The following is a 12,581-nucleotide window of genomic DNA, read 5'->3' on the forward strand; positions in this document are numbered from 1 at the left end:
CTGAATCAGGCTATTCCTATCTGCTCCAGTTGGCAATAATTCCATGAGATATTTGGCAGATAGATGCCTTGTCCAGTTCTGCTGTCTGAAACACTTTTACCTGGAAATGTCAGTGGTTGAAATGGGGATCATTTTCTGCCACCCAGCTATGCCCCCACGATGTCATGATGGCAACATAAGCCACTATGCCTGACTGTGCAAGTATTGAGCATTTGGGAGCTGATGAATTTTCTCAAGGCCCATGTTTCTCCAGAAAACATGAGTAAGGTTTCCTGCAGAAATGCCCAAATGGAATGGTTCATCTGTGGTAGCCATAAGCTTTTGCATAGATGGTTCCTCTCAAGTGGGTCTGGTAGTGATGTTGCCTTTAGTGCTTTAGGTTCTGATTTCCCAATTCTCCTCCTTCCTTGGACTTCTAATCCTGCTTTCTCCTACCTCAGTGGTACTCTTTTCATTCCCCTGGGCCACTAGACCACCTTCTATAAGTTCACAAGAGTCAGTTGTATTGGGCCTGTTCAGAATGCACTCAGGTTAACCCAAGTACATGATTTGCATATCTCTGTGTTCTGGAAATCCCCTTCTCTTGACCAAAACTTCCTCCCTAGGCTCAGAAGGCGTCATCATTTTGTTTCACTGCTTTCTTTCAGACCAGAGCAACCAAACAGAGCAAACTGAAGGGGTAAACAAAACCCACTCCTGATGTGAACTGGCAGGCAGTGCAAACAGCTTTCTTCTTGACTTTGTGGGTTCAGCCCCTTTTGAGTTACCTAACATCCATCCTGTTGTGCAGAAGACAGCTTTTCTTTCCAAAATCAAACTGATTACGAAGGATGTTAATGCTTCATTCCATGGTGGTGGTGATAGCATTATGGCAAATTTGTGCCATCTTTTGAGTTGTGAATTTCTCCCTATATATAACAAAAATGTAAGAATGTCATCACGCAAGCCCCATTGGAGGATTTCAATCCTGGAGTTGCATGAAGTCAGGGCAGGATTGGGGAGCAAATGCGAAGGCAGGTTATACTACAGCAGTGGCCATGGCATGAGATTGAGAAGGGAGAAACACTGAGAGGGGGAAAGTGGTGGTTATAAAAGTTTGAGTAAAGTAGGAATGGACAAAACTCAGAAGAAAATGGCAATTGTAAGCAAAGACAAAGGTTTGAAATAAAGTACTTTGGAATACATCAGGAACCTGCATCCTTCATCCTTCACATGAGGCAACTGAGGATGAAAACCTATATTTGTAATGAACTGCACCATTTTGAAGAGAGTAAAATTTTCCTCTTACAATCATATATTTTAATCTTATATTTTGTGTTTTATTTAATTCATCATTACATTTCTATCCTGCCTTTTCCTTCAAGAAACCCAAGGGGGCAGATATGATTCTCCCTGTCTCCATTTTATCCTTACAACAACGATCCTGTGATTCAGGTTAGGCGAAGAGACAATGAGCAGCCCTAGGTCACCCAGAAAGCATTGTGCCATTTTATGTTTCAGAAGTATGCGCCACCTTGATAAGTAAGTGGAATGTGGCGGCGTCTTGACATCCATTCACCTGAACTGCACACATTGCCCTGTTCTTCCTGCCTGCTCCTTTTACCTCAGAGCTGTTAGGCACAACACTGTCTGACATTGAGAAATAGGAGCCAATGCAAAGGTCAAACAATGTAGCTTTCCCCCACTGCTTTCAGAGACAGAGCTAGACACATGCCTCAGTGCTTCCTTCTAACCTACCAGGAACAGGTCTCGGTTAATTCTGACAGACCAGACAACTGTGCTGGTTACATCCGAGCAGTCACCCAATCTGGCCTGCTGTGGTGTGTGTGTGTGTGTGTGTGTGTGTGTGTGTCCAACAACTGGTGTTTCCAGTCTGCCTCTGGCACCATAGAGAAGTTGCAAGGCTACATTCAGACAGCACTTTATTCCATTTCCCCATTGTTTCCTTATCCAATAATTTTGTGTTTTATGTGATCTTTCCCGCAACGTAAAAGCCACTTCTGGGAATCTAGTGGAAGTTTAGTGCTCAGAATTGCTTCCAGAAAAGAAAGGAAAAAGAACTGTTTGCCTGGAGTTTTGCCCTGTAATTGCCCCAGTTTCCATGGATCATGCCATGTGATGAAATTGGGGGCTGAGATAAAAGATTTGGATTATTATGAAAGATGTGGGAGAAAATTATTAATAACAGGATGCACAAAGGGGAGAAGGAAAGTCCAAGAGATTCCTTGGGATCTTGTTTTAATGTTGTATGTTGGACATGTGACTAAAATTTTAATCTGAAAAACCAAATAAACAAATTTTTAAAAAAGAAAAAGAAGACAGGCATTTGTGGGTAAATCTGTCTAGCTAATTATTTCTCAGAGGCTGGAAGCATCTGTATAAATGTGGTATACATGCACATGTGTGTGGGGAAACTGACATGCACACAGAAATACCTCTGCAAGAATATGTTCACTGCTGAAAAGAAGTTTACTCTGGATTGTGCATATATAGTGTGGCCTGCTTTGCATTGTCAAAGAAGGCACACGTACCCCAAAACGAGGACAAAAATAGACACAAATCTGCACATACTACTTCATATGTACACTTGCACATTTAGAAATCATTTCCGTAATTTAAATAGAAAAGTGGCCTATCTGCCTTTTCAATTTGCTGTCCAGGTGCTAACCATTGATGAGCATCTTCAAGGCTCCTGCTCTCCCTTCTTATATGTTTTTTTTTTTTAATAGACTTCAGTAGGACAGCCCTTCAAACAGAGAATGATTTCAAAGACTAACTTCCTGATAGCCCTTTCAAAGAGAGCAGTGCCATCTGTAAAGGTTGACACACATGGCCACCCTAGCTGTGTTATCCACCAGCAGACTTTGTGCTGTAAAGCAAAGGTGTGGAACCTCTTGAAGTTGTTGGACCTGACTATTGGTTATGCTGTCTGGGGGGCTGATGGAAGCTGCAGTCCAAACACATCTGGAGGGTCAAGCTTCCCCAGGAGATCTGAACATACCTGGGTTGCTGTCTACACTCTACCAGCACTGCTCCTAAGCTTAATCTTCAGCCACTGGCTGCAAAAGGTAGATCCTGGCTATGTGGGTTGAATGCCGAGCCAATGTCCCCACTTTTCTAGCAGAAAACAAAGACTTTATTTGCTGTGATTTGACAGAGGCCAAAGACTGTAACAGTAAAAATCATTTAATTATGAGAAGCCTCTTCTAAGACCAGAGATGCAAAGGAGTGGGGGACAAATGGGATTTCCCCCCTTCCTTTTCCCACCCTTCCTAGCACCCATTTTTTATGACCCTTCATTTCATGGATTTCCATTTTTCCCAATTGCCATCTGTCAGCCACATGGAATGACGGCGGAATACAAGTCAGGTGGCAACCCTGGAGCCTCAGGCCCTCAAATGATTGTGGCTTGGACTCATCTGCGACTGGATCTCTGAACTTCTTTTTTAAAGCAGCAACAGGCTTTTGATCAGCGGCCCTGAGGAAGGGTTTGATCCTTTCTCTTCCTGCCATTTCCATGACATAAATCCTTCCCCTATTTTCTCCACCGGGAGGCTTGATGGCATTATCCCACACTGTCTAGGGCATTTCCCCATCACTTTCCTTATCACAAAAAGTCTGGTCTTTGGGGGAAGTGGGGCTTTTTTGTGTGTAAGACCCTCCCTATCAGCTGTAACTGAGAAACCTGGATTTGCTGGTATGTGGTTGAATCTCACCCCTCAAATATTTGCAGTCTGGATGCACCCTCAGTCATGGATCTCCCGTGTCACATTGTAATGTTAACAAAATTAAAATGGTAGTTATTTCTGTATTCCAAAGGATTTGGAATACCTGGTTATAGAGGCCTATCAATCACGCAGACTCCCCAGGAACAATAAAACAGCTTTGTGGTTAGACTACGTTGCCCTTTAAGGAATGTGGCATGGAATAATAGTCTTTCCAAAAGTGAATCACATTTTTCCTCAGTGAATTATTCACTGAATGGTGACGTACTTCAGCATACCCCTCTGGGCTAGAGGGGAGCCCTTTAAATTACTTTTGGATCCTCTTCAAAAACCACCGAAGAAGAGCTGTCTATGGCCTCCGCTGGGGAATTCCCCATCTCCTAAGCTAAAAGTAAGCTTAGGCGTGCCTTCTTCCTCACATTCGATTAAAGCACCCCGAAAGGATCTTTTGGACCCCCCTCTCTTACTTATCTGAGTGAGTAGTCAAAGAAGACATTTTAACTCCTTATTTTGGACATTGTGGGAGTTTGGGAGGGGGTTACGTAGCTTGTGGTATATAGCTCAGAATTTGATCACAAGAAGCTGAAATCTCTCTCTACTCCCTGCTGGCTCCCCACTCCCAGCTTGTGAGGTAGAAGAACGTATACTGTTGGTTCTGTGCCTCTGACCTAGTATAGGAAACACATCATGTGAGAGTCCCATGTTTAAAGAACAAACTATCTGGAAGGACTATCTGGAATGTCCATCATTTGAGGTTTTAAAGCAAAGGTTGGGTGTCCATCTCTCATGGATGCTTTAGTTGAGATTCCTGCATTGTAGGATGTTGTAGGTGACCATCAGGGTACCTTCCGACTCTACAGTTCTGGGATTCTATGAACAAACCAATGTTTATTTGAGCAGCCTTGGTGATGTCAAACTGGCCAGCTGGTCAGCTAAAGAGAAGGGGGGGGGTTGTTTACTTTACCTATGGCACAAGCACGGGGAATAAAAAGAGACTCTTGATAACCACTGGGCTTGGAATAAAAGGAAGAGATGAGAAGAGATTTACTGGTGGGTCTAAAAAACACTCTTGGCTCTGAGAAGTGCAAGAGGAACTCATTAATTCATGTCTCAGGGTTGAAGGCTCCCCAAATGGGAGCTTGAAGGAGCACCTACCTGCATAGCTTCCAGCTCGTGCTTTTAAGATCTGCCCTCTTCATGCTGCCATTGGTGGAAGGTAGTCTTTCAAAATCCTACATCAAGCTTCTTGGTAGTGTCCCTCACCTATAGCACTGTCCTTCCTGACTGAGATTTGGTTGTCTTTTCACATTTGTAATGTTAACATAAAATATATTCAGCTCAGCAGTAGTTGCCTGCACTTTTCAGTATAATTTATTATCCTCTTAATTGTATTTTAATGTTTGTTACTGATCGGAATTTCTATTACTGCTTTATGATATTTGTATATCGTTTTAAGATTGCTATGATATATCCTGCACTCTGGCAAGAAGAAGGGCAGGGTAAAAGAACTGTGCGGGGAACCTACCCACACCAGCATCAACCCAGCACTGAACATTATTAATGATAAGCAACATCTCCTGCTCTGAGAGGAAAAGAGGATCCAAATGGCGGAGAAGAACTGACAGCAGTTCTTGGCCAAGAGGACAGACTCCTCTTCCTCCTGCTATTTCCATTGACCAGGTTGTTTATGTGTGTATGAGAAAAAGCTGCTTGCTGTACAGTTCTAAGGTTGATTTTCTAATACAAGTACTGTTTTTCAAAAACCCAACATGAGAACCACACCCCATTTCTCACCACCATTTTTCATGACTTCTCTCTCATTCATGCATATAATTTAGAAGCTAGGTGCTCCTCAGGTGACCAGATGCCATGCAGCAGCAGGGCAGGGCTCCTGCACCTCCAGCGGGTTGTGCAAATGAGGAAAGTTCTTTGGACACCACTTTCCCAATCCCTGCACCACATGATAAAGCAGCACTGCCAAAATTCCTTTGCAACTCTCAAATGTGCAGAAGCTCCCTTCTCTCTGCGGCCAGGCAGATTTTTTTTTAAAAAAGAGACAATGGCCAGCAGATCATCTACACCCCACCCCCAGCTACATCTGGTTGCAATGCTGCTTTTGGACCGGGGCTACTGAAAACCTTGCTCCAAAGATAAAGTGTGTCTGGGGCACTGTTTAGTTGACAGCATGGAAAGGCAGCCCTGCCAAGCCTGTAAGAACCAGCTTATTACACCAGTTATAGGCCTAGATAAAAACCCTTGCAGCAAGGCTCACACCCCCCCAAGGGCACCCCCATTTTATTTCATGCTCGTTTTGGAGGAAGGATCCTGTGGAATCTGGAAGCTTACTTGATTTCATTTTTAGCCACTAGTGTAGTATAAACACTGACAACTGGGAAACACTGGTCTGCGAGAACAAACTTTACCAAAGGTGTCATGGGCTTTGAAGACGCTCGAACTCAGGACGAAAGGGAGAAATGTGCTAAGAAGAAGGCATGCTTGGCAAACCCTCACCGTGATCAACTCCCGCCTGGAAACCTATGTCCCCACTGTGGAAGGAGATGTGGATCCAGAATTGGCCTCCACAGTCACTTATGGACTCACTTTTAACCGTGTGTACAGCAGCTTACTCAGCTACAAGTGACTGCCAAAGAAGGAGACGCCTGGTGGCCCTCTTGCTCTGCAATTCCTCTAAAAAAATCGAAGAAAAATCTCATGGAGACTTCTTTCACTGGGCCAAGTAAAGCTTTGTTTTTAAAAAGGAAACAGACTATTTTATAGAGAGCTTTCATCGAATCCCCCGTACACCACCTGGGGAAAGGACAGGCAATTGCACAGCTTGCTCATTAATTATTATTCTTTATTTCTGCACCGTTTCTATTTTTAAGGAGGGGGGGGGATCACAAAGCAGTTTACAACCTGCATTAAAACATCCAAAAATAAAAATCCAGAAGAAAACATTGCAGAAGAAAGTCAAATATAAGAGAAATCCCGTTCCACTCCTAAGTCAGCAACCTACGGGATCAGGCTAGAAAGCGACCTGCCTAGCAGTTGCCCTGGTCGGCGATGCCAGCTAAGCTCGCCCGCGCGGGCTTTCCCCTCGCCCCGCCGCTTCCTTTCTTGGGCTGGCGGCTCCCTTCGCTCTCTTGAGGTTTTTCGAGACGCCGTCCGTGCGCGCGGGGGCGGTTGGGAGGAAGCAGCTCGCTGATTAGCCGCTCGGCTTATCAATCACGCGCCGGGGAAATTCCAGAGTGGGCGGTCCTTCTGACTCACGCTTCCTTCCTCAGGAGAGAGAGAGAGAGGAAGCGGAGCGCGAGGGGGGAGGGCGGGGGGAAAGGGGAGATGCCCGCGGCTCAGAGTCCACTAGATCCGGGAGCTGATTGGGTCCCTGTCGCAGGATCTCCCGCAGGTAGGATCGGGGTATCCATTACCCCAAGCCAGCCTCCTTTCTCCTTTCCTACGGGGAAAGAAACGGTCCCCCACCCTTCCTTGTATCTGTGGGGATAGAAGGGATGCTTTACGCTTAAGGTCGGAGGGGATGGATGCTTAGCAACGGGCTTGTGGTGTTTTCCTGTGAGGGGGGCGACCAAATGGTGCGCCTCCTCTTCCACGGTTCCTTGTGCCCCAGAACTCCGGTCCTGGAAAAGCAAATGAAAATAAGGTCAGCCCACCTTAAGAACGGAGACCCCGCTCCCCAAAGCGGGGAGGTGTCAGGGGTTGAAGTTCTGTAAAAGTTGAGACCCCGTTTCTCCCAGTGCCTGGTGGATTCTGTGTTCCGTCAGAGGAGTCGTTTGCAACGTTCGCAAGAGGACGCAGGCACAAGTGGCTGGTGCTGAAGGCAAGGTTTCACAAACGCACCTGTGTGGTGTGTGTATCTCCTTTGGAGTTAGCAACAGGGAACCTGTCACACACTCCATAGTGCTGGATAACAAACGCGATTTTTAGCTGAGGGGTTTATTGCCCCTGTTTTGTTGAAGTGACTGAAGGGTTTCTTTCTTTCAAGGCTCTCCACAGTGGCAGTAACAGAATGCTCAGGTCATGTTCGCAGGATAGTGGTTGTTAAAGGAGGTCAGATCCAGGGTCAGATTTAGGTTTGATGAGGCCCTAAGCTACTGAAGCTAATGGGGCCCTTTATATGTCCAGCTGTCCTTTGTCAGCAACAAATTGTCGCTGTTTTTTGTGTTGAATATATGCTATATATGGTAATTTATGGACCTAATAGGTATCTAAAGCCATTTGCACATAACAAAATATGTATTTTATTGAAGTAGTTGTTGAACTGAAATACAATTAAGAAGTAGTATTTTAATAGTGAAATACAATTAAGAAGAAGTATATTAATAGTGAAATAATTATTAAGCTCTAACTTAAAATGGTTTTTTATTCATAACAAACAATCATGCAAACACATTGGCATTGGGCAATAACAAAAGTTTGTTTAGAAACACAATTTACAAAGACTCATAATCTAGTCTCTAGAAACTTGCTATAATATGAAATAATAGGTGTAAATATATGATGCAAACTACTAATAATTATAAATAGCAGAATGTAGGCACCCTATATATAGAAATGAGCAAACCAGTGATATTTTAGGGAGCAGGCTAGCAGGCGGGGCCCATTACTTACATCATAGGAGCCTACACAACACAAAACACTGTCGCTGTATGTAGGTTTTATTTTATTTGTTTTTTATCTTATATTTAGGATATGTACATCCAGTTTTTCCCCCTTTAAATTTCTTGGGACCCAAGAGCATGGGGCCCTAAGCTATAGCTTGTTTAGCTTATATGCAAATCCGGCGCTGGTCATATCTTTTGCTTTAATGAAGCTACAATCTTCTATGTGGGGGTAAGCACCATTGAATTCACTTGGATTAACCTCTGAGTGATCATGCCTTAGGTTGTGCTGAGAAAAACACGTTCGGGTTTAAAGATTGTTCCAGACTGCGATTCCACATAAATAAGTAAAATTATTTACTGATTTGCTGAGTGTTGCTCGTGGCTGAACATATGCATATGTTATTAATGCATTTTTAGTCTGTCCTTAATGAAGGCATAGGCACATCAATATAAGCACTGAAATACAATGCTATGCAACAAAGACCTGTTATTATAAGATTAAAAAATACCACTGGATAGCTCATGTGGTTAGAGCATAGTGCTGATAACCAGTGGCATGCAGTGAAATTTTTCATCAGGGCCAGAGGCGCCAGCTTGCGAGGGCGATGGAGGGGGCAGGGTGACGTGTGCATGTGGCCATCACCCCCCCCCCCAAGCTGGGCAAAAGCTTCCTGGGCTTTGGGAATGAGGTGACAGGCTTTAATATTTTAATTTACTCGGGACATTTAAGGGACTAACCTAGTTCCCCTAGTCCATTGACCGCATGCTACTGCTGATAACCATGGTTGCAGGTTCAATCCCACAGGGGACAGCTTCATATTCCTGCATTGTAGGGGGTTGGACTAGATGATCCTCAGGATCCTTTCCATTGTAGAATTGAAATCTATGAACATGAAGAAAACATGATTAAGACTACAGTACACATGGGATGCGGGTGGCACTGTGGGTTAAATCACAGAGCCTAGGGCCCAGCTTGCCGATCAGAAGGTCGGAGGTTTGAATCCCCACGATGGGCTGAGCTCCTATTACTTGGTCCCAGCTCCTGCCAACCTAGCAGTTTGAAAGCATGTCAAAGTGCAAGTAGATAAATAGGTACCGCTCCGGCGGAAAGGTAAACGGCGTTTCTGTGCGCTGCTCTAGTTCGCCAGAAGCGGCTTAGTCATGCTGGCCACATGACCCGGAAGCTGTACGCCAGCTCCCTCGGCCAATAAAGTGAGATGAGCGCCGTAACCCCAGAGTCGGCCACGACTGGGCCTAATGTTCAGGGATCCCTTTACCTTTACACTATTGCACTACTCGTATAAACAAAATACGTTCTTCATAGAGTTGACTAGCTGTATTACAACTTAGAAACACCAAGACCCTGATCAAACAGATATGTTTTCAATTCTCAAAGGTATGGTGCCAACCATACCTCTGGGGGGGGCATTCCAAGGGGGGGGGGGTCACCATGGCCACATAACTAATAACACCTGATGGGGACACAAGGAAGGACCTCCTTTGAAGATCTCAATGCACGGGGAGGTGCTAATTCAAATGTTTAGGTCCCAGGTTATGACACCTAGGGCCCAATCCTGTTCATGTAGCCTCCGCTGATTGCAGTGGAGCTTACTCCCAAATAAATGTGATTAGGATTGTAGCCTTAACTTTATGTATTTATTTCTGTCCTACCCTACTCCCCAGGAGCTCTGGCTGATATGCAGAGTGTTGTACAATCTCATCTTTTCAGCACTTCTATGAGGTAGGCTAGACTGAAAGATAGTGGCTACCTAGTGAGCTTCTTGGGTGAGCAGGGAATTGAAGCCAACACTATAGCTATCATGCTACTCTGGCTTTTTATATCACTTTTGTGTTCTACTTTTCTTTTTCAAAATAGTGCAAGGAGGTATTATCCATGTTTTGCAATTGGGGAAAATGAAGCCAAGGTTTAGTTGTTTCACTTTGTACATGATAGTGAGTCTAAAGCTGCAGGTCTATGCATGCTTATTTGAGTAAATGCTCCTGTGTGACTTATGTCTGGATAAACATGCATGAAATTGGATTGCAACCTTTCAAGCCCAAATAATGACACATGGTTCATTGTCAGTAACTTTAAATGAAACAGGAATCAAAAGAATAGGAGTGTTGTTAACATATGTCTAGTTCCAAACAATACCTTCCTACTCTTGAGAAAGAGTAGGCATGCCCTTCTAAAAATTTTCACTATGTATTGGCTAGTTGACTGATGAAAAAAATAAAGGATAGAAATGATTCTCACCAGCTATTTGCCCTAATCCAGTAGCTGATACATGCTGAGGTATTTTGGCCAGCAGAATTTGTAAATGTTAAAAAATTTAGATGCCCCCATAGTGTCTACTCTCCTTTTCTAATTGCTACTGAAATACATCAAAATGGAATAAAGGTATTTCCACTTAAACTTTTCCAATGAGAAATTTGCTGAAGTGGTCTTCCAGCAGGAAGCACATTTTGTAAATAACTGCGTATTCTGGGCATTGTGAATGGATATTTAGCTGGTTTTTTCTAGACCATTCAAAACAAACAAACCCATAGATCAGTTGTGTACCAACATGAAGGTGATACAGAATTGCAGTGTGCAGAAAGTAGCAACTCAGAAAATGCCTTTACAAATGTCTGCTAACATTTTGCTAATTAATCTAATATAATCTAAAATAATATAATCTAAACAGCTTCTGTTTATAAAATAGAAGCTGTTTTTGTGGATGTGTTTGCTTCAGTTCTGGAACATAGAACCAGTTGTTTCTTCCTATAGATCTTTAGCAATATGAGCAATCTCAGGGACACACATTCCCCCAAGCTATGTATGTTCTTGGCACTTATGTTGTACAGATGACCAAATGCTACCACTGTAATAATGGAATACTATGTTGAAATTCTGGTGATGAGTAAGCAATCCCAATGGTGGCATTATTAGATTACATATGTCAATGTTGCTAGTCTCCTCCAGTGATGCTGTTGGTTGTGTGAATTACCTAGCCTTCCCAAACTTGAATGGTTTGGTATTCCTGCATTCTTTTCAGGTAATCAGATTGTTACATGAGTAGTTAACTCTGGTCATGTAGCAAATGGAATTTTGACTATTGAATTATGTATCTGTACTTTCTTGTAAGGAAAGCTGACTTCATGGTTTCTCCTCTTGTGGATGAAATCATATTGGAAGGCTTCACTTCAAGGTAGCATTCTGATGGAGATATCCTGAGTTTCTAAGCTATAGCTTTAATGAAGGTAAAACCCAGCTTTGTTACATGCAGTCATGTGCTTAGTGAACCCAAGAGAGAGGGAAGTGTGTTATTGTTGCTTCTAGGCTCTTGTCAGTAATAGCTATTGTCTTGGAGCCTTTTCCACCAGTTTCTCAATGAATATATGTGTAGAATATATGTGAAGCTCATGTGATTCCAAGTGATGTATATAATATTTAGTGACTTCAGAAAGTCTAATATGGGGGTGGTATGTTTAAATGGTTAATTGAAGATTATTTTGCCTGCAGCAAACTTGGAGGATCTATATTGACAATTACCACCAGAATTTGTATATTGCAAGTTGCATAGAGTTGGAGAGGGGTAAATGTGATGCTTATAAATGTGCAAAGAGAGGTGCTAATTTTAATACCATTATGGTGTGTTTGATAAGTTGATCAGAACTTGTGGTCTTGCTGGCTGTTTCTATTCTGTTTGACACAAAAAGGATAGGCTCTTTTTCTTTTCCCCATGTGGTTTTCTGTTTGAAGGTGAAGGTTTAGAGGAGGCCTGGAGGGAACCTATGCCCCTCCAGATGTTGCTGAACTGCTACTGCCATCTTCACTCACCATTCACCATGCTTGCTGGGACTGATGTGGGTTATAGTTCAGGAACATCTGGAGAGCCACAATTTCCGCAGTCTAGTTTAGAATCCATTGCATCGGGACCTAAACTTTGGGAAAGTGCTTAATGCAATTATCTGCTTCTCTCTCTGCGACATTTTTCTGAACTTTGTGTTCTATTAGGGATGTCCGATAAACAAAATTCTAAAGCCAAGCAGTGTTAGAAACTAGGATAGATTAACTAGGAGCCAAATGTCTTTTGGGACATGAGTTGTGGGCGCCAAAACAGAATGTCTAGTCGCCATGGGGGGGCAGCAACACTTTTTATTTATTATTTTGATAAGCATTAACTAATACACAACTCACATAAATAACACATTGTTAATATCACATTTTAGCAGAAATTGTTAATACATGTTT

General features: G+C 43.1%; 1 protein-coding gene across 10 annotated transcripts in view; it reads left to right on the forward strand.

Annotated features, from left to right (window-relative positions):
- The first annotated feature begins 3,972 nt into the window (after positions 1–3,972).
- TNIP1 (TNFAIP3 interacting protein 1) overlaps positions 3,973–12,581 on the forward strand; it is a 52,864-nt gene continuing 44,255 nt past the window's right edge. For 3 of the 10 annotated variants that reach the window (XM_083423048.1, XM_083423052.1, XM_083423050.1), the window contains exon 1: positions 4,064–4,200. Coding sequence is in view for 2 of the 10 variants with exons in the window: in XM_083423047.1 (XP_083279173.1) it covers positions 7,065–7,131 (67 nt within the window). In the remaining 8 variants the exon portion in view is untranslated. Of the gene's footprint in view, positions 4,201–6,885; positions 7,132–12,581 lie in introns of those variants that run through there. The other 7 variants (XM_083423054.1, XM_083423053.1, XM_083423049.1 and 4 more) reach the window with 7 other exon arrangements.

Source organism: Podarcis tiliguerta (genome assembly GCF_965153285.1).
Source record: "Podarcis tiliguerta genome assembly, chromosome: 2".
Taxonomy (NCBI): domain Eukaryota; kingdom Metazoa; phylum Chordata; class Lepidosauria; order Squamata; family Lacertidae; genus Podarcis; species Podarcis tiliguerta.